This window comes from Mobula hypostoma, chromosome 11 (assembly GCF_963921235.1).
Source record: "Mobula hypostoma chromosome 11, sMobHyp1.1, whole genome shotgun sequence".
Taxonomy (NCBI): domain Eukaryota; kingdom Metazoa; phylum Chordata; class Chondrichthyes; order Myliobatiformes; family Myliobatidae; genus Mobula; species Mobula hypostoma.
Genome location: NC_086107.1, coordinates 89,759,297 through 89,784,129, shown reverse-complemented (window position 1 = coordinate 89,784,129; position 24,833 = coordinate 89,759,297). Strand labels below are relative to the sequence as shown.

Below are 24,833 nucleotides of genomic sequence, written 5' to 3'. Positions count from 1 at the left end.
CTGGTCCTGGACTTACTTCCTGGCATTTACATATTACTATTTAATTATTTATAGTTTTATATTGCTTTATTTATACTCTATTCTTGGTTGATGACTATCTTCAAAAGGTGATGCCTGAAAAAGGCAGCATCTGTCATCAAGGAACCCCATCACCCCGGGTGTTCCATCTTCTCATTGCTACCATCGAGTAGGAAATACAGGAGACTGTAGACAAACACTCAATGTTTTAGCGTAAACAACAGGAATTCTGCAGATGCTGGAAATTCAAGCAACATACATCAAAGTTGCTGGTGAACGCAGCAGGCCAAGCAGCATCTATAGGAAGAGGCGCAGTCGACGTTTCAGGCCGAGACCCTTCGTCAGGACTAACTGAAGGAAGAGTGAGTAAGGGATTTGAAAGCTGGAGGGGGAGGGGGAGATGCAAAATGATAGGAGAAGACAGGAGGGGGAGGGATAGAGCCGAGAGCTGGACAGGTGATAGGCAAAAGGGGATACGAGAGGATCATGGGACAGGAGGCCTAGTGAGAAAGACGGGGGGGGGGGTGACCCAGAGGATGGGCAAGAGGTATATTCAGAGGTATACTCTGCTCTTAAACGCATCTCCTCCATTTCACGTACATCTGCTCTCACTCCATCCTCCCACCACCCCACTAGGAATAGGGTTCCCCTGGTCCTCACCTACCACCCCACCAGCCTCCGGGTCCAACATATTATTCTCCGTAACTTCCGCCACCTCCAACGGGATCCCACCACTAAGCACATCTTTCCCTCCCCCCACCCTCTGCATTCCGCAGGGATCGCTCCCTACACAACTCCCTTGTCCATTCGTCCCCCCCATCCCTCCCCACTGATCTCCCTCCTGGCACTTATCCGTGTAAGCGGAACAAGTGCTACACATGCCCTTACACTTCCTCCCTTACCACCATTCAGGGCCCCAAACAGTCCTTCCAGGTGAGGCATCACTTCACCTGTGAGTCGACTGGGGTGATATACTGCGTCCGGTGCTCCCGATGTGGCCTTTTATATATTGGTGAGACCCGACGCAGACTGGGAGACCGCTTTGCTGAACATCTACGCTCTGTCCGCCAGAGAAAGCAGGATCTCCCAGTGGCCACACATTTTAATTCCACATCCCATTCCCATTCTGACATGTCTATCCACGGCCTCCTCTACTGTAAAGATGAAGCCACACTCAGGTTGGAGGAACAACACCTTATATTCCGTCTGGGTAGCCTCCAACCTGATGGCATGAACATTGACTTCTCTAACTTCCGCTAGGCCCCACCTCCCCCTCGTACCCCAGCTGTTACTCCTTTTTATGCACACATTCTTTCTCTCACTCTCCTTTTTCTCCCTCTGTCCCTCTGAATATACCTCTTGCCCATCCTCTGGGTCACCCCCCCCCCCGTCTTTCTCACTAGGCCTCCTGTCCCATGATCCTCTCGTATCCCCTTTTGCCTATCACCTGTCCAGCTCTCGGCTCTATCCCTCCCCCTCCTGTCTTCTCCTATCATTTTGCATCTCCCCCTCCCCCTCCAGCTTTCAAATCCCTTACTCACTCTTCCTTCAGTTAGTCCTGACGAAGGGTCTCGGCCTGAAACGTCGACTGCGCCTCTTCCTATAGATGCTGCTTGGCCTGCTGCGTTCACCAGCAACTTTGATGTATGTTACTCAATGTTTTAGGAACAGTTTTTTTCCCCTCTACCAGTTTTGAATGGCCAATGACCCCATGTACACTATGCCACTATTTCTGTTTTTTGCTCTTTTTGCACTACTTATTTAATTTTTCTTATTTCTTGTAATTTTGTAGTCTTTATTATTATGTATTGCAATGTACTCCTGCTGCAAAACAACAAATTTTATGATGTATGCCAGTGATATTAAACAACATATTATCTAGGGTGATGTTCTTCATCAATTTCAAACGGCAGTCATTGATAGGAGATCTTTCTGAGCAGGTTGAATATGAGGGTCGAAAACCTCATTTCAACAGATTTGTCCTTCACAGAATAACGACATTGCATATGGCTGCACAGGCTTAGATTAAAGAAAAATTACATCTGCATTGAGGCATATATTGCATTACAGATACCAGTTTCTCGAGGAAGCTATTAAGAACCAGAAGATGACGCTGGAAAACCTGGTGAAAAAGTTGACAGAGAAGAAAACCCAGCTGCAAGTGACCACTAAACAAGTCCGTACTAGGTACGTTCTCTGGCTTTGTCTGGAAATTCATAATTGTTTTTACTCAAGTTGAAAAAGTCCATTGAAGAAGCTGCCAGTCCTGGTTATAAGTCCCATCAGATGTTATACCATGAGTGGGTAAAAGCTTAGCCCTTTACTTCCTTGGCCAAGAGTAAAGTAAAACAGCATACTAAAGGGCTTACGCAGCCAATTACCGTTTGCTATAACTCTTCGCAGCTGGGAGTTACAGTTGGTTCAATCTCATGTATAACAGAGCTGCAGATTAGTGGTGGATTTATAGGTGTCTCTGTCAAAAAGTGTCAGATAACAGATGAGGCTGTGATGTGTTGCTCTTTTATACAAAAGTACCTGTATGACCTGTTAGCACTTGCTCTCCTGACTCGTATCTGCAGGTTGAGATAAATGGTGAGACCAATTGGTGACACAGTGGCACAGCTTGTAGAGCTGCTGCCTCATCGTGCTAGGAATCTGGGTTTAATCCTGACGTCTAGTGGAGTTCCCACATTCTTCCAGTGACTGCATGGATTACCTCCAGGTGCTCTGACTTACCCTCATCCCAAAGATGTGTGATCGGCACCTGTAAATTGACCTCCTGTGAGTTTTAGAATCTGGGGGTAGTCAATGAAATTCATGGGAGAATAAAAAATTGGATTAATGTAGGGTTAGTGTAAATGGATGGTTGGTGGCCAACATGAACTCGATGGGCTGATGGGCCTGCTTCCATGTTGTATTACTCTGACTGAATATTTTCTGATTTCTCAGTTAACTTGTTGAATTTTAAAGTAACCCATTACTTTAGTTAAACACGGTCTGTAGTACTGGGTGAGCACAGGAAAGAAACTTCATCTTGCCTTTTAATACTGTGGGGTTTTAAAGTCAGTTCAAAGGTGATACTTTTTTCAGGGAGGTGAACAGGTGGTGGGGTAGAAGGAGGTATAAGGCGCTCTTTCCCTCTGCTAGCCTATAGGCCATCCTAGGGCAAGATGTAGCGCCTGCTTTGTCCCCTTCCCCATCAGGGTCATGTGAAGCCTTGGGAGCAGGTGGTGGATGGTCGTACGAGCAGCTGGTGTGCATCACAAGTGCTGGTTGTGTGACCTCTGATGCCAGGCAGGAAGTCTATGAATTGCTAATGGTTGGGGTACTTGTTTTGTAAAGACACTTCCCAGAAGAAGGCAATGGCAAACCACTTCTATAGAAAAAAACTTTTCCAAGAACAGTAATTTTCAAAGACCATGATCACCTATGTCATACAATATGGCACATAATGCTGATAATGAAACTGGTCTGTGTTGAGTTTGAAGAGTATTCAAGGAGAGTTTTTTAAAAAAAAGATGTTCCCTTGTGATTGTATATAAATACAACTCTTAAGTACCTCAAAAGTAGTAGGCTCTTTCCTTCCCAGACTTTCTATTGTACACAATAGGTCAGTTTCTTACATACATCGAAAACATCCAACAGAGGGGTATGTGGGTTTTGTTGCAGGAGTTTTCTGATTACAATTGGGTCAATATCCTGATTTCATTCATCAGATTAAGAGATGTTCAGGACATGCAGAAGAAAGTCCAGGTGGAGATCAAGATGGCTATCCTTCAGATAATGAAAGAACTAAATAAACGTGGCAAGACCCTCATCCAGAGAGTGGAGGTAATCACACTTATCTAACTTGCTGATGTTTGTGCCGTGGTGTTAGTATAGAAACAGTTTTGGATGAGAAATCCAGTTGTCTGCTTTGAAAGAATCATGGAGCATTTTCACATTTGGTATGACGTGTGAGCTATTTTTGCATTGTTTTTAAATTCTGTAAGTAAAAGTTCAGTATAAGTGATGGTGCATATGAAATGTCAGATGCCGCACCACATACTAAAGCGAACATACAAGTAGGAGGATAAGGTTAATGAGTGGCTGAAGAACAGGTGGGACACATCAGTTGCTTGTGCCATTGGGATTTCTTCCAAGACAGAGGCAACCTGTTTAAAAGAGGCATGTTTTACCTCAACTGGAGGGGGACCATTATCCTTGTGTGGAGGTTTGCTTGTATTACTCGAGAGTTTGAACTAGTCTGGCAGGTGGGGTAGAACCCAAAATAATGATGTATCAGGGCATCAGTCATTCCAGTGCCCAAGAAGAGCAGGGTGAACTGCTTCAACGACTTGTCTAGTGACACTCACATTTACTGTGATGAAGTGCTTTGTGAAGTTGGTCATAGCTAAAATTAACTCCTGTCTAAGCAAGGGCCTAGATCTGCTGCAGTTTGCCTACTGCCACAATAGGTCTAAAGCAGACACAATCTCACTGGTTCTCCACGTAGCTTTGGAACACCTGGATAACAGTAACGAATACATCAGGCTGTTGTTTATTGATTGCAGCTCAGCGTTCAACACCATCATCCCTTCAATATTAATGAACAATCTTCAAAACCTGGGCATCGCTACCTCCATCTGCAGCTGGACCCTTGACATCAGGATATGCATCAGGAGACCACAGTCGGTGTTAATCAGAAATGACACCTCCTCCTTGCTAACAGTCAATAAGTCTGCACCTCAAGGATGCGTGCTTAACCCACTACTCCTACTTTCCTTACACTCGTGACTATGTAGATAAACACAGCTCAAACACATCTATAAATTTGCCGATGTTGTTAGCAGAATCTCAGGTGGTGACAGGGAGGCACAGTGAGATAGATCAGCTGATTAAGTGGTGTCGCAAGAACTACTTTGCATTCAGTGTCAACAAGACCAAGGAATTGATTGTGGACTTCAGGATGTGGAAGGCGGGAGAACACACAACAGTTCTCATCAAGCGTCAGCAATTGAAAGGGTGAGCAGCTTTAAATTCCTACGGTTAGCATCTCAAGAGGACCCATCTTGGCCCCAACACATTGATGCAAACACAAAGATGGCACACCAGGGGCCGTCCTTCATTAGGAGTTTGAGGAGAATTGGTTTGGTAAGTCACCAAAGGCTGTAGCAGATTTCTGCAGGCATAACCATAGAGGCATTCTGACTGGTTGCATCACTGCCTGATATGGAGGCTTCAATGCACAGGATTGAAGAGGTCGCTGAGTGTTATAGACTCTGCCTGCTCCATCATGGGCACATCCCTCCCCACAATCAAGGACATCTTCAGAAGGCAGTGTCTCAAGAACGTAGAAGTTGTCATTAGGGTCCCTCTCCATTTGGGATATGCCCTCTTGTCATCACTACCGTTAGGGAGGAGGTACAGGAGCCTGATAATAAATCTGATTCTGATTCTGAGAAGGTGTAGCAAAGAGGTTAAAGCAAGCAAGCCCTCTGTGTTGGATGGGGAGTGCAGATGGTCTGATATGCTAAACTACATTAACTTTAAAGCAAGAAGCCTCACATGTAAGACAGATGAATATGGATCATCATATGAGATTATGATATTGCAGTTAGTATGTGAGGGATGGGAAGGAATGGCTGCTTAGTCTTCCAGTGTGATAGAGGTGGAGCTAGCGAGGAGGGGAGTTGTACTATTGATTAGGAAGAACGTCACGTCCTGGGGAATTGTGCGTGAGGTGAAATGCGTGGAACAGCAGGAATTAGAGAAGCATACATGTAGGAAAATCACAGATAGTTGTGGAAATAATTGTGTAATAATAGTTGATTTCAACTTCCCTAATGTTGGACAGGACAGACGTATTGCCAAGTGACAGGATGGGATAGAATTTGTAAAGAGTGTCCAGGAACGTTTTCTAATGTATTCCGGCCCAACAACCCACTTATTTAACTCTAGCCTAATCCTAGAACAATTTACAATGACCAGTCAACCTACTAACCGGTACATCTTTGGACTGTGGGAGGAAACTGGGTAATCCAGATGAAATCCACACGCACAAGGAAGGGATGTACAAACAAGCATTATGATGGCCCAACTGGAGAAGGGACGACGTTTGACCACCTCTTGGGAAATGACATGCCATAAATATGGTAGGCCAACAGGTCTTTTTCTGTGCTGTACCAAACTGCCACACCTTCACCAGTTCCTTTACTGGAAGGAAATATTGATAGTCCAGCATAGTTTGCCCATTATGTGACCACATTACATTGTGGTATCCTCTAGAGTACCTTTGCAGCTTGGGCAGTTAGAGATTATTTTTTTAATGGTGGATTTGACTTTAAAACTGAGTCACTAATGCTTGAAAGCTTTTCCAATTACTGAGCTGGAGGAGTATGGCCTGTTATAATAGTGGGCCAAAGAGTTAAACCCTTGCTGATATCACAGCAGCATAGGAAGTTTGACATTTGGTGTCCATTTGTGGGAGTATAAAACTCTCCTGTGGTTTCAATTCTCAGTTTGTCTCACTGAAAATCAGTCATGTGGTGAAGTTAGTACACCTAACAACTGCATGTCAGAATATACTGCCCCAAGGGAAGAGCCTGCCAACAGGCAATGCCTCGCTGAATAGTCAAAAGTAGAATGAAATGCCATTGATAATGGGAGTGGAAGCATAGAAAGGGGTCAAATTGCACCATGTTCAACTTCCACATTTTATTTAAACTTCAGTTGGATTAGCTTTTGTCCTATTTCTCCTATCTTAAAGTGTGAGTGACCGTGTTTACTGAAAACCTTGCTTTTACATTGAGCTAAGTGCTACAAATTTCATTGCACTCGTGCTTCACCACCCTCCTCTTACTAATTTATATTATTAATTGTGTTATTGATTCCCTGCTCTGTGCAGTTGATATATGTTCATATTACTGGTTTCCTTTCCTGGGAGAGCAGTAACAAGCAGCAGATCTCATGCCCATCTTGTCAAGTGACGGGCAGCTAGGTGATTTCTCTGAGATGCCCAGTATGTCTTCTGCTTTGATTCCTGCAGAGATTGGCCGAGGAGCAGCAGCTGAAGTTGGAGCAGCAGCACCTGTCTATGTCTAAGCTGTACCGGCAAATGGACCACGTCTTAAAGTTTGCTTCTTGGGCCGTCAACACTGATAACAGCACAGCCCTGCTGCTCTGCAAAAAACTGGTATTGAAAGAATTCTGGTTTATGTATTTCAACTCTTGCCTTATTAGCATAAAATGTTTGTAGGCATACTAGGCAAGACTGATCCAGAATCAGATAATGTAAATATGCAGGCAGACTGTGGAGGATTGAGATGCCTCCCTGTTTGGATTGTGTTATTTAAGGGATGATGCTGAAGAAACTGTCCTGTTTTCATTATGATCAGGATTTAGTTTCAGGAACCCTCCATATGCATCTTCAGAATTCAGTACAAATAGTTAATTCAGAATCTGATCTCAACTGGGGGGCTTGATGCTGACTTTCAGGTGATGCAAAGTCAGTTTGTAGGAAGGTCAAACACTGAAATAGAGTTGCATTTAAATTCCTCAAAATCCCATTATGTTATTGAATGCAAAGTGTGAGAGCTGCCTGCCCCCTGGCACCTGTAAGTCCACTGGCTTTCTTTGCAATGTGGGCTCTTTTGTTTGCACATTATTTACCTGTTAAACCTTTCCATGCCACAAAGCTCAGCCAGGAACTGCAGATAAAAGGATGATCTGTAAAACCTTTGCTTTTACAGATCTTCTATCAGTTACAAAGAGGGCTGCAATCCAAGGTTAATACAGAGGAGTTGAAGAATGACATTATCACTTTTCTCTGGGACTCTGCTTTCTGGACTAAGAGTGCAGCTAATTTTGGTGAGTACTTCAAACCCTGATTGCAACAGAAGACTTGTGCTTCCCAAATTAATGCTGTAATTTGTTAGCTTCACACTTGACCTGTTTGACTAGCCTTTCATAGCTTGTACTTATATAACACTGGGCTGCCTGTACTCCAACCCTCTCAAAGTCCTCTTCTTTCATTGTTCCTGTACTCATCGATCTATCTATGCTTCATTGTGTTCTTAAATTTCCTTGAGACCCTTGAGTTCTTAAATTTCTCATTTCTGTTCCTCCATGGTCTTGTCCATCTTAATCTATGTAGTTTCCTCCAGTCCAACAAGCCTCTTCCAATTTTGGTCTCTTATACGTTGTTTTTTTAATACAGCTACGTCACTTCCCGGTTGATGATTGTATTTTCAACTGCCTGGATCCCAGGCTGTGAATTTCTCCTCCTAAGCTAATGCTGTCTTAAAAAGTTAAGTGCATTTTTTCAAACGGTTTCTTTCCCAACAGGCAATGTTGTGATTGAAGTCCCCCCAACGTTGTCAACGCATGTTCCAGTTCAGCATCCGTCAGTGTCCAGCCATTGTCCTCAACCTGTCTCCCAGCAACACCCTATCCCTCAGCTCCAGCCTGTTTCCCAACACCAGCCTAACAATCGAATGATTGCAACACAAGGAAACTCTTGGCAAAGCCATGCACCTATGCAGTCTTCCCATCGCCTTCCGCCACCTAGTTACCAGCAGACACAGCTCCCACCCCCACGCCAGCTCCCTCCACAGCAGAACACACAGCAGGTCCTGATCCGCCAGCCTCACTCAGCTCCCCACTGGTCACCAGTGAGTGGACACTCACGGATGCAGCAAGCGGTGCAACTTGTGAAGCCAAAAACCACAATGCCAAGTACTAATGGCAGGTACCTTCAGCAGATGCAGGTGCAGGTGGTTCAACAAGGGAACATTGTGCAGATGCAACAACAACAGCAGCAACAGCAGCAGCAGCTCATGAATCAGGTGCTATTACTGCCACAGATGAATGGAGTACAAGTAAGTCTATCATTTTAATTTTTCCTCTCCCATTCCCCCTCTTGATAAAGACAAAGATTAGCTTTATTTGTCACATGTACATCGAAACATCAAAGTAATTGTAGTTTGTATCAGTGACCAGTGCACAGTCCAAGGTGTGCTGAGGGCAGCCCGCAAGTGTCGGCATGTTTCTGGCACCAACATAGCATGTCCTTTTACTAACCCTGATCTGTATGTCTTTGGAATGTGGGAGGAAACCAGAGCACCCGGGGAGAACCCAAGTGGTCATGGGGAGAATGTGCAAACTCCCATAATGTCTGTACCAGCAGCAATGCCAAATGAAGCTAATCCTATCTTCCTGCATATGGTCCATATACCTCCATTCATGTTCACAATAAAATAAACATAACGTCATTAGTATATGTTGTAAGAAATACAGTACGAGGTAGTGTTAGGGTTTTCAGGTTGGTTGAAGAAGCTGATGGTAATGGGGAAGGGCTGTCATTGAACCTTGAGGTGTGGGTCTTCAGGCTCCCTTACCGCCAGCCTGAACACAGCATCGAGAAGAGGACGTGAGCAGAACTGCATCCTGAACTGTCGGTTAGTCCACCACATGCTGTAGCAAGTTACGTTCCTGTGCTTTGGAGTTTCCATACCCGGCTGTGATGCAACCGCTCAGATTCTTTTCATTGTAGTTCTGTAGAGTTTTATCAGAGTCTTTGATGACATGCTAAATCTCCTTAAACTTCTAAGAAAGTAGAAAAAGTACATGCCGTTATGGTTGCATATATATGCTAGTGCTTGGTAAGGTCCTCAGAGATGTTAACACACCAGGAACTTGAAGTTGCCCTTTACACCGCAGACTGTTCATTGAGGTTCACCTGACTTCTTCATAAAATCCACAATCAGTTCCATGGTCTTGTGGGTGTTGAGTGCAAAGTTGTTGTTACAGCATGACTCAGCCAGCTGACCTACCTCGCTCCTGCATGCCTCCTTGTCACCATGTGTAATTCTGCTAGTAACAGTGATGTCATTGGCAAATTTGTTGATGGCATTAGAGCTATGCTTAGCCACAGTCACATGTACAAATAGAGTAAAGCAGGGAGTATGTAGCCCCGAGGTGCATTTATGTTGATGGTCAGTTAGAAGGAGGTGGGCTTTCCAGTCCATGTGGATTGTGGTCTGCCAGTGAAGGAAACTGATCCCAATTGCAGAGCAAGGTACCATGTTCCCTTCACATCATGCGTCTGTGTATTTACCTCTGAAATACCACTGTTATATCTGCTTACTGATACTGCATTTGGTACACTGTTGTTTAAAAATTGCTTGTTTAAACTTTCCCTCAGAATTACATGGCATATTAAACACAAACAGCTCTCTCATCCCCTTTGACAAATTTTGAAATTGCATTTTAAAAATACCTTTTTTTTAACTGCCTATCCCCTCTCCCTATCATCTGAAAGCTAGTTTTCTGACAGAATTGTGCTTGGATGATAATGACCTCTGTTATGACAACTAATGTTTTACTGTTGGACCAAGCCTACCCCAAATCCAAAAACAAAAAAGAGTGTTCGTATTTTGGGAGAGAAAGTTATGAGTAGCGCATTTAATTGCCCTTGATGCCTCCATTCCTCACATTTCTGGCTATGTACTGATATATTTCAACAAATTGGAGAGTCAAAAATTGAACAAGAGCTGAACTATTTAGTTTTATTAGCCAAAGGAAGTAAGCAATATTCCATGGGTCAAAAATCAGCCATAATCTAATTAAGTGAGAGAACAGGTGTAAAGGGATAAATGATCCATTTGCTCTCTAAATGTTATAAGATGACTTTAAATAACTTAGCAGGAAATTTACTTAATTCACTCATTTAACTTTGTTAGTGACCAGATAAAATCCTAGCTCTTTTATTTTGGGATATATTCTGTGCCAGTTCCTTGGTAATCACTTGAAGAAGACCAGTATCATTCTGCTACCTAAGAAAAAGAAGATAACATGTTTAAGTGATTATCGCCCTGCGGCTGTGACATCTACCAGTACAAAGAGCTTCAAGAGGCTAGTCACGCCAATTCCAGCCTTCTGGACAACCTCGACACATTGCAATTCACCTACATGGGAAATGGGAGGTCTATGACAGATGACATCTCCCTGCCCCTACACCCGTCTCTGGAGCACCTGGACAGTAAAGACACCTATGTCATACTATTAGTATTGACTACAGCTCGGCTTTCAATATTATCATTCCAAGCAAATTCATCACCAAATTCCAGATCTTGGGAGTCAATGCCTCCCGCTGCAACTGGATCCTTGTCTTCCTGACCACTGGACTGCAATCAGTAAAGATAGGCAGCTACACCTCCACTCCAATTATTCTAAACATATTGCACTACAAGGTAACATCCTCAGCCCCCTACTCCACTCCTTGGACACTCATTGTGTGCCGGGATTCTGCTCTAATTCTGTCTCCATTTTTGTAGATGACACCACCGTAGTGGTCGCATTTCAAATAACAATAAGTCAGAGTACAGGAAAGAGATAAAGAGCTTAGTAACATGCTGTCATGACAACAACCTTTCCTTGACTCGGTCATTGACTCTAGGAATAGGGTGGCCCTCATCCTCCTGTCTACATTGTTGGAGTTCAGGTTGAGACCTTCAAGTTCCGAAGAGTGAACATCACCAATAGCCTCTCCTGGTCTAACTATATAGACACCATGGTCAAGAAAACTCAACAAAGCCTCTACTTTCTTATGAAGCAATCAGTAAGGATAGGCAGCAACACTTCTGCAACGATTATTTGGCAAATTCTCTTCGACCCTAACCAATTTTTACCAATGCACCATAGAAAACATCCTGTTTCTCTGGATAACGGCATGGTGCGGCAAAAGCTCTGCACATGACCACAAGAAATTGCAGAGTTGTGGATATAACTCAGCACTTTACGGAAAGCAGCCTCCTCTTTAGATTCTGACTATACTTCTTGCTGCATCAGTAACCTGGTTATTCTCTCTTCTCCCCTTGGGATGAAGATACAAAAGCCTGAAAGCACACACTACCAGGCTTATGGACAGCTTCTACCCTGCTGTTATAAGACTAAGTAGATCCTTAGTATGATTGAGAGCTGATGAGTCCAACTTGTCTTATTATTATCTTCCTCCTTATTGTTCTTCTGTACTGCACATTCTCTGTGGCTCTTACCCTTTATTCTGCCTGATATTGTTTTGCCTTGTGCTACCTCAATGCATTTATGTAATGAAAAGATCTGTCTGAACAGTAAGCAAGGTGAGCATTTCACTGTATCTCGGTACATGTGACAGTAATAAACTAATACCAATTCCAATTAATCTGTGTACTGCATATTCCTCATTGTCTCAGATTTTTATTTTCAAATGTTTAGTCCATTCTTCTTAATTCAAGTAGTGCATTCCAGTTTGGCCATCTGTGTAAAATAACTTTGCATCACTACTTCACCTCTGCTGTCTGATTACTGAACTATCTACTGGTAACTATTCTGTTTGAACTTATCATGGTTTGAACTCCTTTGACAACCTCTTTAATAAGAAAAAAAGCCCTGTCCTTTACAGAACTCCACTAAAATATATCCCTCGTCCATCATCCCACGGACTATTGTAAAAATTGGCAAGCATGGATGACGGAGTGCTTATTTTGAATAATATTTTTGTCTTTTATATACGATTTTCTCATTGCCAGAGTTTGTTTCCTATTTTGCAGATTCGCCAGCCTCAGGGACATACTCAGGGAGCTGTCAAGCAATCGATTATTGGGGGCCAGACACTGTACCAGCAAATGTCCGTCCATCAGCCTACTGCCATTAGCAAACTGCCTTCCCCAACACAGCGGCAGCAGCTGTCCTTTGGGCCTAGTGCAGCTGGTAGTGTTCAGTCCCCACCATCGCACCACCTATCTACGTCCACCGGACTGTCGAATGTTCCTGTGAGTCGACCGTCTCCTCCAGTGCAGCAAGCACTCAGATCAAATACTTCTACCAGCAGGCAGTTGCTAACAACTGCCATATCCCAGCAAGTGCACTCTAACAATTCTGCTACCAGTCAGAGTGTAAGTATGTTGCGTAATTTTATTTATTTGCATTGTCTTTATGCAGTATTTGGGAGCCTGTTTTTATCAACAAAATTGCTTTTGAACAATATATTTTAGCATTGTGCTTTTTACCGGTACTCTCAAAGCTCCCTCAAATACCATTATTGATTAGAAGCAGAAAGCCAGTCAGCATCTTGGGATTTGACAACTTGCTTTGCAGATTTAAGTTTGAAAGAACATTGCAGATCTAAGAGCAAACTTTGAATCTAAATGCCAAGTGGTTTCCTCTCTAATTTACCAAAATGTTACTTTCCAAGTTCTTACTCATTGGTTGATTAATCTTTCTTGTTAATTGTGTAAAGTTAGTAGCTTTCTATCAATTGAAGCTATGGTTAGATATTATGCTGATTGAACCACCAGCATGCCAATTGTTTTGTAAATATAATGTTTTTTAATCATGTTTAATCCTTGAGATGGCACTGCCATAGTAGCAACAGTTTCTACTACAGCCTTTAACATTTAAAATGGTCTTAATATATTACCAAATGCAAGCCACCGTGTGCTATTAGGACAGATGACTAAAGGCACTGTCAAAGTTTAAACCAGAAGTTTAAAGCGACAGAGACTTCTGTGTGGAAGATTTGCTAGCATAGTGCCAAAGCAGCAGAAAGGATCTCTGATGCTGACTAAGATAGAGGCCAGAATCAGAGATGGAAACGGAAGGATTGTAAAGCTAGAAGCTGTTATTGAAATCTGGTCACTCACTATCCCTGAGAAGCTCTAGCTGGTGTTTTTAGCAGTTGAAGCTGGGCAACTTGAATTGGAAATGTGCAGAGTGTGGCAGCTTTGGGGCTATTACCTGAATTTTGATCAAATATATTAGTAGCTTTCCACTGCTGTGAGGAGACTTGTGTGAGCTGTACAAGCTGCGTTTGTACTCATCGTGCTACTGCGTCTGCAAATCTTGAGTTTCCAAGGCTTTAATTTTGTCTTTTTGCTTGAGACATGCTGACTCAGATAGACACGTAGCACTCTATAGCCTCATATTGTAATAGAGAAGTATGAAAATGGAGGTCTCTGACTGCCTTTTTAGGTACTTTATAGAGAAGTCTTTTTGAAGAAAATTCTTTTTGTGAGTACATCTGATCGGGACGCCCATTCCTTATAGTACTGAACAAGATTACATTGAAAAAATGAACTGAAAAATGACAGGTGGAATTTAATGTAGACAAGTGTCCAGTGTTACACTTTGAGAGGACCAACCAGGATAGGACTTAGTGAGTGGTGAGACTACTAAGAAGTGCGGTAGAACAGAGGGATCTGGGAATACAGATCTGTAATTCCTTGAAAATGGGTAGATAGAGTCATAATGAGATTTTTTGGCATAAATCAAGCTGTCGAATACAAGAAATACACATCAAAGTTGCTGGTGAACGCAGCAGGTCAGGCAGCATCTCTAGGAAGAGGTACAGTCGACGTTTCGGGCCGAGGACTCCTGACGAAGAGTCTCGGCCCGAAACGTCGACTGTACCTCTTCCTAGAGATGCTGTCTGGCCTGCTGCGTTCACCAGCAACTTTGATGTGTGTTGCTTGAATTTCCAGCATCTGCAGAATTCCTCGTGTTTACGTTGTTGAATACAAGAGTTGGGATGTTATGTTGAAGTTGCTTAAGATGTTGGTAAGTCCTAATTTGAAATATTGTGACATGTTCCAGTCACCCACCTGCAGGAAAGATGGAAATAAGATTGAAAGAATGCAGAGAAAATTTACAAGGATGTTGCCAGGACTTGAGGACCTGACTTATTGGGAAAGGTTGAATAGGTTTGGGCTTTATTCTCTAGAGCGTAGGAGAATGAAATATAAAATTGAAGGGTATAGATAGGGTAAATGAAAGCAGGGGTTTTCCACCGAGATTGGGTGAGACTAGAACTAGAGGTCATGGGTTAAGGGTGAAATGTTTAAGGGGAACATGAAGAGAAACCAGAGGATGGTGAGAGTGTGGAATGAACTGCCGGAAGTGGTGGATTTGGGCTTGATTTCAATACTTAAGAGAAATTTGGGTAGATCCAAGGTGCTCTATGGTCTGGGTGCAGGTTGATGGGACTAGGCAGGTTAATAGACTATAGAGCTGACAGGCCTGTTTCTGTATTATGATTCTACGATTCTCTAATGTGAGCAGCTTATGGAGTATCTAGTCAAATGGGAATCATTGTTTTGGGAAGGAGAGAAAATAAGATTGCATCTTTTTGCTAGTGCCTACTGAAAGCTGTGCTGAACAGAACACCACCTGCACATTATGATTCTCTGTGTGTAAAGCTGAGCATTAAGCTGTTCATCTGCCAATTGACATGTGATACTTTCTCTGTTTTCCTTCAGGAATGCAGATCAGATACAAGCGTAATCCCTCCGTGACCCAATCCACAACGTGGATTTATGAATCTGTATTGCCTTGGAAGGTAATAGAGAGCCCATGACTCTGTCACTCTATTGATTTTCATGGCCATATAGATTTATAAAGTTGACCTTAGCTTTTCAGTCCTGATTGAGGTACCAAGGAATCTGATCTCGCACAAACTTTGAGCCCCCCCCCCATGCAGATTTGCCCATAGATTGTCAAATGCTGATGCATGAGCAAAAAACTTGGTTGGTTTACTTGAGACCCTTTGCCTTGCTGTGCTTAGCTTGACTGTTAACATACAACAGTTAAGAACTCAATAGTCTTGACCAGGAAATACAGCCACTCACCACATTTCTACCCTTCCACACTCCTACTTAATCATGTACTCTACGTCTGTTGCTCCAGATTTGGAATTGGATCCCTTTTCAACTATTATTTTGGTCACCAAGTAAAGCAGAGATATACAGCAATATAGCATACTGGCGCTTTGGCCTAATTCATCCATGTTAACCAAGATACTCATCTGAGCTATCTGAGCTACCCCCTTCTGACTGCATATGACTGATATCTCTATAAACCTTTCTTATTCGAGTACTTGGATGTGACCAGGAGACCAAAGTTGTGTGGGTAACTAACTATTGCTTTTACTGCAATCATCTGGCTAATCACAGCTGATCTGTCTGGAGGAGTATACATACAAAAATGTATAAAGACATTTGGAGAGGGTAAAATAACAGCTGAAGGAGCTGTGACACATAGAATGCAGCAGTTAGCAGAAATTTCAGAATTAAATGACGTATTTACTCAACAGATGAGATGACATCTGTGAAGAGAGAGTAATTGATGTTGCAAATGGATAACAGAAATGACCAGTTTTGATACAAAGAGGAAAGGCTTGTAATGTTAAATGCATCTTCCTCTAATTACATTCCTCCAGACAAAACTGTTTTGATTAACTAGAAAGTACTAAAAACAATTGTGTCACTTAAACCTTGCTCTCCACCCTTTCACAGATGTTCCCTTTGTTCATTCTACCCTTTCCTCTATAAACTGAAATATACTTATTTCCTCATTTTTCCAGTACTGATGAAGGGTCTTCAACTTGGAGCATGAGCTCTGCCCCACTGTCCAATGATATTGCCTTTACCTACCAAGGTCTCCCTGCTTTCAATCCTGGCAAGTCTGTCCAGCTATGAATAACAACTGCTCCAGAAAGGGGCAGCGTTGTATTTGTGCTACAGCTGGTTACATACCCTGATCTGGTTCTTTATTTTCTACAACAAGATGTTAATCTAAACTCTGTAGGAATCACCTGCCTTTCTTTCAAACAGTAAAGACTGTCATGGAAGAACCACAAAGTTATATTATTGACAAAATAGATGATCCAGAAAGAAAACCAGTTGTGATGGAAGAGGGAAATCTTGTTCCCAGGCATCCATCCTCTTCCAATCCCATTCCCCAAACCATGTTAGTACCACACAGCTTCAGCAAGCTTGTGCGCCACCTCATTAAAACATTTATCTCCATTTTTTATCCTCCAGACTCAGGTTGGTGCAAATTGCCATCGTTCTCCAACGTCAAGCAATCGCCTTGGCAACAGCCCGGTTGACCAACTCAAGATGTTGGTGCAGCAGGCAACCTCGTATCCCCGTGTCATTCTGCCCCACAGAGATGGCCCGGCCAATGCCCACGATTTTGCACAGAAACAGGTAATTACTGATTGATAGGGTTCCAAAACCAAAAAAAAAACAAGAGTTGTGTGCAAGTGCGGCGCGACTGGCTTGTTTCACCATGGCTGACCATTGCAGGGTTTTCCACCTCTGGTCTCCCTAGAATTTTAATGCAACAGAGATTGTTGTTAGCAAGCTGCAATTGTGTACAGAACTGTAAGCTGCAGCCATGATTCATTCCATTGTCTTTGTAGGTTGGCATGTAACTGCATCTGAAATGCCATAAACGACTTATGAAGCAGAACTTCAACATGCAACATAAAACTTAAATACTTTCATACAAGGATGTAACACCACTTCACTCAACTTGTCAGCTTGTACTTGTTTAGTCAGAATGTGTGATCCCTCAGCTTCCCACTTTGCAATACCACAAAGCCTGTCCATACTAAATCATTGCTGACAAAAGCAAGTTCCTCCGATATTTTTTTAAAGTTTTATTTGGCAATACAGTGCAGAGCTGGCCTTTCTGGCCCTTTGAGCCACGCGCCCCAACAACCCCGGACAAACCCGATTAACCCTAACCTAATCACAGGACAATTTACAATGACAAATTAACCTACCTGGTATCTTTGGACTGTGGGAGGGAACTGGAGCACCCAGGGGAAAAAAACTCATGCATTTCACAGGGAGGACCTAGAGACTCCCTACAGAACTGCACCAGAACGGAACTCCCCAGCAACTCTGCTGAAGCCTGGTTAATATTCTGTGTAACCTTCCAGAATCTCTGCAAATATTCTCCATCATCAAAGGCTCTTTAGAGCTGAAACAATCTTTCCTGTAAGCTGAATAAAATGAATGTAAACATAAAGCTTGTTAAGACTATATTAAATAAGAAAAAAAATCAGAAGATAATCTGGGGCGTTACTATTAATCTTCACCTTGTCTTCAAAATTCACAAAAAGTGCAGTTAATCAACAGCTGTATTCTTGGCTTGGGCATCATCTCAACTGCATGGCATTCTTTTCTTTTCTGCTATCAAATGACAAATATAATGTTTCATTCCCAGTTGGGACTGCAAAGGGTGATAATAACTTTTATTTTGCTGTGCTCCCATATAATGAATTAGATACTGTGTTCCAGCATTCGCTTCAGTATATGATTTGACTTTGAAGCAAGTGGTTCAGAAAACTTCAGTCCCAATCTTGTAGCGTGGAAATGAAACTGTAAATATGGTGGTTAGTCTTGTGGCCGTGGGTGAAAGAGGATTAGGTAATCTGTTACATTAACAAAGTGATGCAGATCTGCAAGCACTCGATCCACAGACAAGAGCTCAGATCCTTTCATAACCCCTGGTAAATTTAATTTTAATTGCTTCTTTATTTCAAAAGGTAGTATCTGCTGTGACTGAACTCTTGGAGACTATGATTATTGTAAAAACCAATCTGATTCAGTAGTGTCTGTCAGGAAAGGATATCTGCTGTTCTCACATTTTTAAACTCTGGACCCATCAGTGCAGTTGACTAAAGCAATCCAGATGGGAACTTGGTGCAGAAGGATAGGTGACCAATATGGTCTTGCCAGTAAAGCCCACAATCTGTGAATGTATGAAATATCTCAATGTTGGGGTTGTGTTGTGGGCAATATAGGCTCCTATGGGAATGGTTAGGGAAAGCCGGGGGGGGGGGTGGCGCGGGGTGGTGATGGGGAGTTGGGATCCCACTGAGGCACAAAGCAGTAGTGATGACTGGAGGCCAACTAGAAGTAATAGTTCAGATTGTGATGTGGGCATTCCTGTTGATGTAGCTGGTGAAGTACTTTTGTTGAGCATAGGGAGTGACATGAGCTTCTTTTCTTCTGTAACCTTTATGTAATTCAATCCCTTTTCTGAAATGATTTTTCCTTTTGCTGATATCTCATTACCAAATGCTGTCTTGTGTTACAGTATGCCTATCCGGGTCCCTCTCTAGTGCCACAGCAGGTTGGTAGAGATGATAGCTTACTGTACTCACTGATTCTCACCTCCGATGGAGCATTGGCCTGGTCTGATTCGGGAGCGGAAGGATTTGTTAAAGGGCATTCTACATGTCATGTTCCTCCTGCATTTTCAGAACCAAGGAGGGGTGTGTCCTTCAAGGTTAGCAAAAAACGAGCAATGCTAGATTCATGTCCTGTTCCCATTGTAGGGCAAGTCATTCCCCTATTTTAATCTTCAGTTTAACTACCTTTTCTCCCAGTTTTATTTTTGTGAATCAAAGAATCAATATTAGACATTAACATCTACATACCTCTTAAATGTGCTTCTTCATTATACCACAGTCCTTATACCACATTGTCCTAAAAAGTCACACACTTCTTCAAAGCCACGATCTCTCTTTTGTTTACCTTGAGATGGCTAGGGAGCATAACAACCCTGAAATGATGCCTGTTGCAGTCCCTGAAAGGAGGCAGTAGAATCCATGCACCTTGGGATGAAGCAAGAGAGTGGTCCCTGTGCTTCGAGAATAGATTACAGAGAATTTCCCCCCTTTTTTTTATTTCTTGGGGTGAAGCAAGAATAGTTCCATACCCTTAGTTAGGAAAGGTCCCAGCTTACTGGGCCAAGGCAGTGGGTAGGGTCTTGCATCCCATAAAATGGAGGTGGAAGGGTGAGGGATTTCTCCCACCTGAGGTGGTATGGGAAAACTTCTTATGCAGAGGGGTGAAGCGAGGAAGGTAGAAGTTGTTTTGCTCCCTTGGGATTATAGGGAGAGCAGGGAACATGGGCTAGTCCTACTTGACTGTTGGTGTTGACTGACATAATGACTTGTGGGAGCTCCCAGGTTAGGTGGGTGGGGATGGGGAAAGGAGGGTGATTCTGGCTGCTGCATGTAATTTGAAAAAGTCCTTTTGGAGTATTGCTCCTGTGCTCTCAAACTGGGCCAATTTTAGTACCTTGTCCTTTCCTCAGATGAACGTTTTATTTGTCTGCATTCCCTTGCACATACCATGAAACCATACCCACTTCAAACTTCCCAATCCAATCTTTCAATTATTTGCAGAGATGTCATGACTGTGTTTTTCAGATTTCGGTAATCAATCAAGGGAAATAACTGCTATATTTTCTATCTTATTAACAGCTGTCAAATGTCAGTACCACCACTGAGCAGGAGGAGCAGAGAAACAACATCAAAGAATTGCAGCAAGCTTCAGGTAATTGGTGTCAACATGAATTACTTGCTCTGAATAAAATTTCCATGATCACAAATTCATTCTATGAGCAATCAAGAAATCCTGTTTTTGCAGTGCATGGAAGTCTTCTGATTACAGTGATACCTCTCACAACTTTAGCGGCTTCCAAGGTGCTTCATATAACCATAACCATATAATAATTACAGCACAGAAACAGGGTGGCACCATCACCAGCTATAAGTAGTGCAAGGACTATCCTTACCTGATCATTTGTTATTTCCTCGTTTTGGTTCCTCAAGTGGTGTGCAAGGCTACTTCAACCAATAGTCTGTCATAAATCAGATGACAGTGTTCCCTGCCTGGGTCTGCCACCTTTATTTCTGTCTAATGTTCTTAGCTGTGTCTCCTTGGGAATGTACTTTAAACTTTGGATACCTAGTCAGCTTCTGGATACGTTTGCATATGTCCACACGATCTATTGTCCTTTCCAGTACATTGGTTTGGTTTTCCATTTATTCAATGCACCAAGGGCTTACTCAGTTGCTCAAACAGGAACAGTCTATGACTGTTCCTGCCCGATCCACCAACTAACTCTCAATTCCCCTTACAGAATGGATATAGTCGTTCAGATACCACACACACGCACCCCACCCCTCTCCCCCCAAAGCCAGAGTCAGACTTCTCTATTGCTTGACAGTACCGAAAGATAAATTACAGAATAGGTATTATGGCCTCATACACAAACAGACTGGAGTGGTCCTATTTCTGCACTTGACTGCACAAAGAAACAAAGACCTTGAAACGCTGTCTAACTCTGAGAAGAAATATGGCTTAGCACATCTGTTGATCATCAGCGGTTTCTTTCAGAAAGAACAGGCTACTATTGTTTAACTAACGTGTTAGCCCTTTTGACATACTTTATCATCATAAGCTGATGAGATCAGACAAATAAGCCTCAAACCTGACACCTGGAAACCAGGATATCAAGAATTTAGGGAGACGTCCTGTTTGAATGTTTGAATTATCACGATTTAAGTTGGTGTCTTTTAGAGAGGAGTGCAGGAAATCACTAAAATCTTCGGTAGGTTCTTCATTCTGCACGTTTCTGGTATAATATAACAGTAGCTAATCATTAAGATCTAATCCATGATCCAGCTTCACATACCCTCCTTTTCCTCATGCCTCTTATTAACAGGAATTAATTTCATAGTTGTCAAGAGGATGAGATTAATATAAAATAGGTGCTTGGGGGTCAGCACAAACTCCGTGGGAAATGGAAATGTTTATAGTCCCCAACATTGAGCTGGTCCCAATTTGTTATGAAGTCCTGGACTCCACAGTTATTGAAAATGGTTTATCTCTATCTACTTCGCCACGTAATATCTTGAAAACCTCAATCACAACACTTCTAAATTTCTGCATTCCACAGTATTTGTGTATTATCTAATTTACCCTTGAAGTTGAGGTGTCATTCTGATAGATCTGTACTGAATTTTTGTCTGGTCTGTTCATTCATCCATTAGTGTGGTGTGGTGCCCAGTATTGAAAATAATACTTCCAACTGTAATTTAATCTGATCTTTGCATAAACTGTAGTATTGTCGTATTCTAATGTTCTGTGTATAAAAGTTCACATTTAATTACATTGTATGACTAGTTTCTGTGTATTTCCATGACAGCAGCCTGTATATGCCTTTGCTTTCGTAAAGCTTCTGAAATGCTTTTCAAAAAGTGAACATGTATTTAATATAGACTCGGTTTAAACTTGCTACAGCCTTTGTAGTATTGACAAATAAAATACCTTGCTTATTATTTATATATTTATGTTTGCATTTATCTCAGAGTCCAGATGCATGCCTTTGCAGTGTACCATAAAGCACACTGGTGACAGGTAAGGCTCTTTAGTTTGAATTTTTACAAGATGATCCCTTGGTGGATAGAGGCATAAACAATCCTTTGCAAGGATTTTCTTCCACATCCCAAAGATGTGCTGGCTGTTAGATTAATTTTCCACTGTAAATTTCCCAAGTATAAGTAGTTGGTGGGAGAGTGAGTGGATATTAATGGGCATGTGTAGGGAAAATGGGTTACTAGGAAATACGGGGCGTTTGCGATTGATGCAGTACGTTTTTAGACCTGGTTTAGATGTAGTGAACTGAATGGCTTCTATCTGTGGCGCAAGGAAATGACAGCCTGGGGCAAGCATTGGTCATTTGTGATACATCCTGCGGGAGGATTCATAGCGTGAAATCCCTTGCTTGGTATGCACTCCCTGAGACCAGATACACTACTCCTTGTACTTCACCTCATATTCCATGCCCAAACCCCTTTTGCCTCCTGCGTAGGCACATACTCAAAATGGGAATGTTTACTTATCCCTACAACAAGGGACAAGTCCTCATGATCGAAGTTCAGGTACACGGTCAATGGTGCAGGACTGCATGTTGCCATCACTGAGATGCCAAGGACAGCACACACAAACTGCAGAGTAAAAGGCTGTCATGTTAACCCTCTGTATTTCCAGAGGTGAAAGATCTGTAATTCGCTACATCACCCAGAGAATAAACATTGCACCAGCTGCCTTGTGTATTGGTCTCAGTTTCTCAGATAGAAGATGCTGGGCACACTCATGCTGGGGATAAGAGTTAATGTATCAAGTTGAGAACCTTTGTTAGAACATTAAATCTTATTCTCTTTCCCCATGTGTTACTCAGCCTGCTGAGTGTTTCAAGCATTTCCTTATTTCAGATTTGTAGTGTCTGTGTGATTCTTTTTTCATATGGATTTGAACTATTGATAATGTATGACCCTGTGTGCTTTTTCTGATTTTAGTTCGGACTCAAACCTTAAACCTAAATCGAACAAGAAGGACCCTTATGTGCGGTTAGAGCGATTGCAAATCGACTTGTCTACTGACACTGAGCTGCCAACCTTCAAACTGTTACCAGGCAGTGGACAGGATGAGTTCAACCTGATCATCATCGAAAGAGATGGCTTGCCTATAAATCCAACCTTCACGGTATTTATGGACTCGTTTAAATGTCTCCTTGGATTTTGAACTGAGATATTCCATTCCTTTCATACTGTTTCCATCAGCTTATCTGTGAATGTTTTGGCAATTAGTACACACAGGAACAGGCCATTAGGCCCAGTGTGTTGTGTGGAATTAATTAAACGTAACTAAATGCCTAAATAAACTAATCCCTTCCGTCTACAGTATGTTTATATTCCAGAATTCTCTGAAAATGTATGTGCCTGTCGAAGAGCTTTTTAAGTATCTCTATCGTATTTGCCTCCACTGTACCTGTGGCAGCAGCCACCATTTTGTGCTTTTAAAAAAAAATCTTGCTCCACACATCTCCTTTGAACTTACCGCTCCCACCTAAAGTGCATACCCTCTAGCATTAGACATCGTAACCCTGGAAAAAAGATACCTCATAATTTTATAAACTTCTATTGGATACCTCCGCTCCAGAGAAAACCAAAGTTTGTCCAGCCTCTCCTTGTAGTTCATACCCTCTAATCGAGTAAACCTCTTCTGCACCCTCGCCGTAACCTCCACATCCTTCCTACAATGTGGCGGCCAGAGCTGGATGCAACGCACCAGATAACTTCCAGACCCTTGAACTCATTTCCGCAACTTATAAAGCCAAGCATGACATACACTTTCTTCATCACCGTGTCAACCTGTGCTGCTATTGGGAAGATGGATTTTATCCCACTTGTATATTTTTTCCCGCTTTATGTGGCTTAATTTGCATCCATGAAATGTTTTGTAGTGCTAAACACAAATGAACAATTGAAAACCAGAGTAGATTTACAAATTACAGAAATGCTGGCAGAACTTTTTGCCTCTTTCAATTGTCTCAAAGTAGCAGTGTTTTCTTTCTAACCCATGGAGTGTTAAAGGCACATTGTAATGAATAAATAGATAAGGAAGTATTCTTGTATATTGGCACCACTATGTACTATAGGGTTGTTCTCTCAAGGTAAGGCTTAGAATAGTAGAACCGGTTTGTGGAGTTGAAAACAGGGCTGCTTGGGTCATGGTGACATCTGAATGCTCAATAAGTATTCACCTCCACTTGGGCTACCCCTGTGATGCTGTGTGGATGAAGGGTTCCTTCCTGTGGGCTTGTACCAGATCTGTGGTGCTACCCATGAGGTGCTGTGTGGAAAGAAGGGTCATTGCTGTGTACTGCTGTCTGTAGTGCCGAGCAAGACTGTATCACGTGATGGAAAGCAGATAGAGTACAAGGCCATCTGAAATAGAACATAGAACAATACAGCACAGGAGTATGGCCTCAGGTCCACAATGTCTGTACTGACTGTGATACCAATTCACCCTATTCCCAACAGTCAATATCCCTTCTTCATGTTCATGTACCTTTTTAACTGCCTTGTAAACATTGCTACCATCACCTGCCCCAGCAGTACATTCCAGGAGCTACCTCTGTGCAAAAGAAAACACTAGATGCATAAATTCTTTTTTAAATTTTCTCCTCTCGTCAAAAATTTATGCCCTCCAGTATCTGACAGTTTGGAAGTAAGGATCTGCTGTAAGGATTTCAGCTTCCTCTTCTGCTGATTCTACAAATGAATACAATCACGGCTTGTAGTGCTGTACTCTTGCCTGATTAAAATCTTCTCTTCTTTACCTGTGATGTCCTGGACTTGCTCATCA

The 24,833-nt window shown here is 42.4% G+C and overlaps 1 protein-coding gene across 7 annotated transcripts in view; it reads left to right on the top strand.

Moving 5' to 3' along the window:
- The window catches only part of LOC134353928 (transcription intermediary factor 1-beta-like), a 137,669-nt gene that overhangs the window by 103,272 nt on the left and 9,564 nt on the right, over positions 1–24,833 (top strand). For 5 of the 7 annotated variants that reach the window (XM_063062473.1, XM_063062474.1, XM_063062472.1 and 2 more), the window contains exons 5-15: positions 2,089–2,205; positions 3,735–3,849; positions 7,046–7,192; positions 7,749–7,866; positions 8,344–8,876; positions 12,588–12,932; positions 16,854–17,021; positions 18,925–19,116; positions 20,099–20,171; positions 21,992–22,040; positions 22,982–23,168. In XM_063062473.1, coding sequence (XP_062918543.1) covers positions 2,089–2,205; positions 3,735–3,849; positions 7,046–7,192; positions 7,749–7,866; positions 8,344–8,876; positions 12,588–12,932; positions 16,854–17,021; positions 18,925–19,116; positions 20,099–20,171; positions 21,992–22,040; positions 22,982–23,168 — 2,044 coding nt within the window. The remainder of the gene's footprint in view (positions 1–2,088; positions 2,206–3,734; positions 3,850–7,045; positions 7,193–7,748; positions 7,867–8,343; positions 8,877–12,587; positions 12,933–16,853; positions 17,022–18,924; positions 19,117–20,098; positions 20,172–21,991; positions 22,041–22,981; positions 23,169–24,833) is intronic. The other 2 variants (XM_063062476.1, XM_063062475.1) reach the window with 2 other exon arrangements.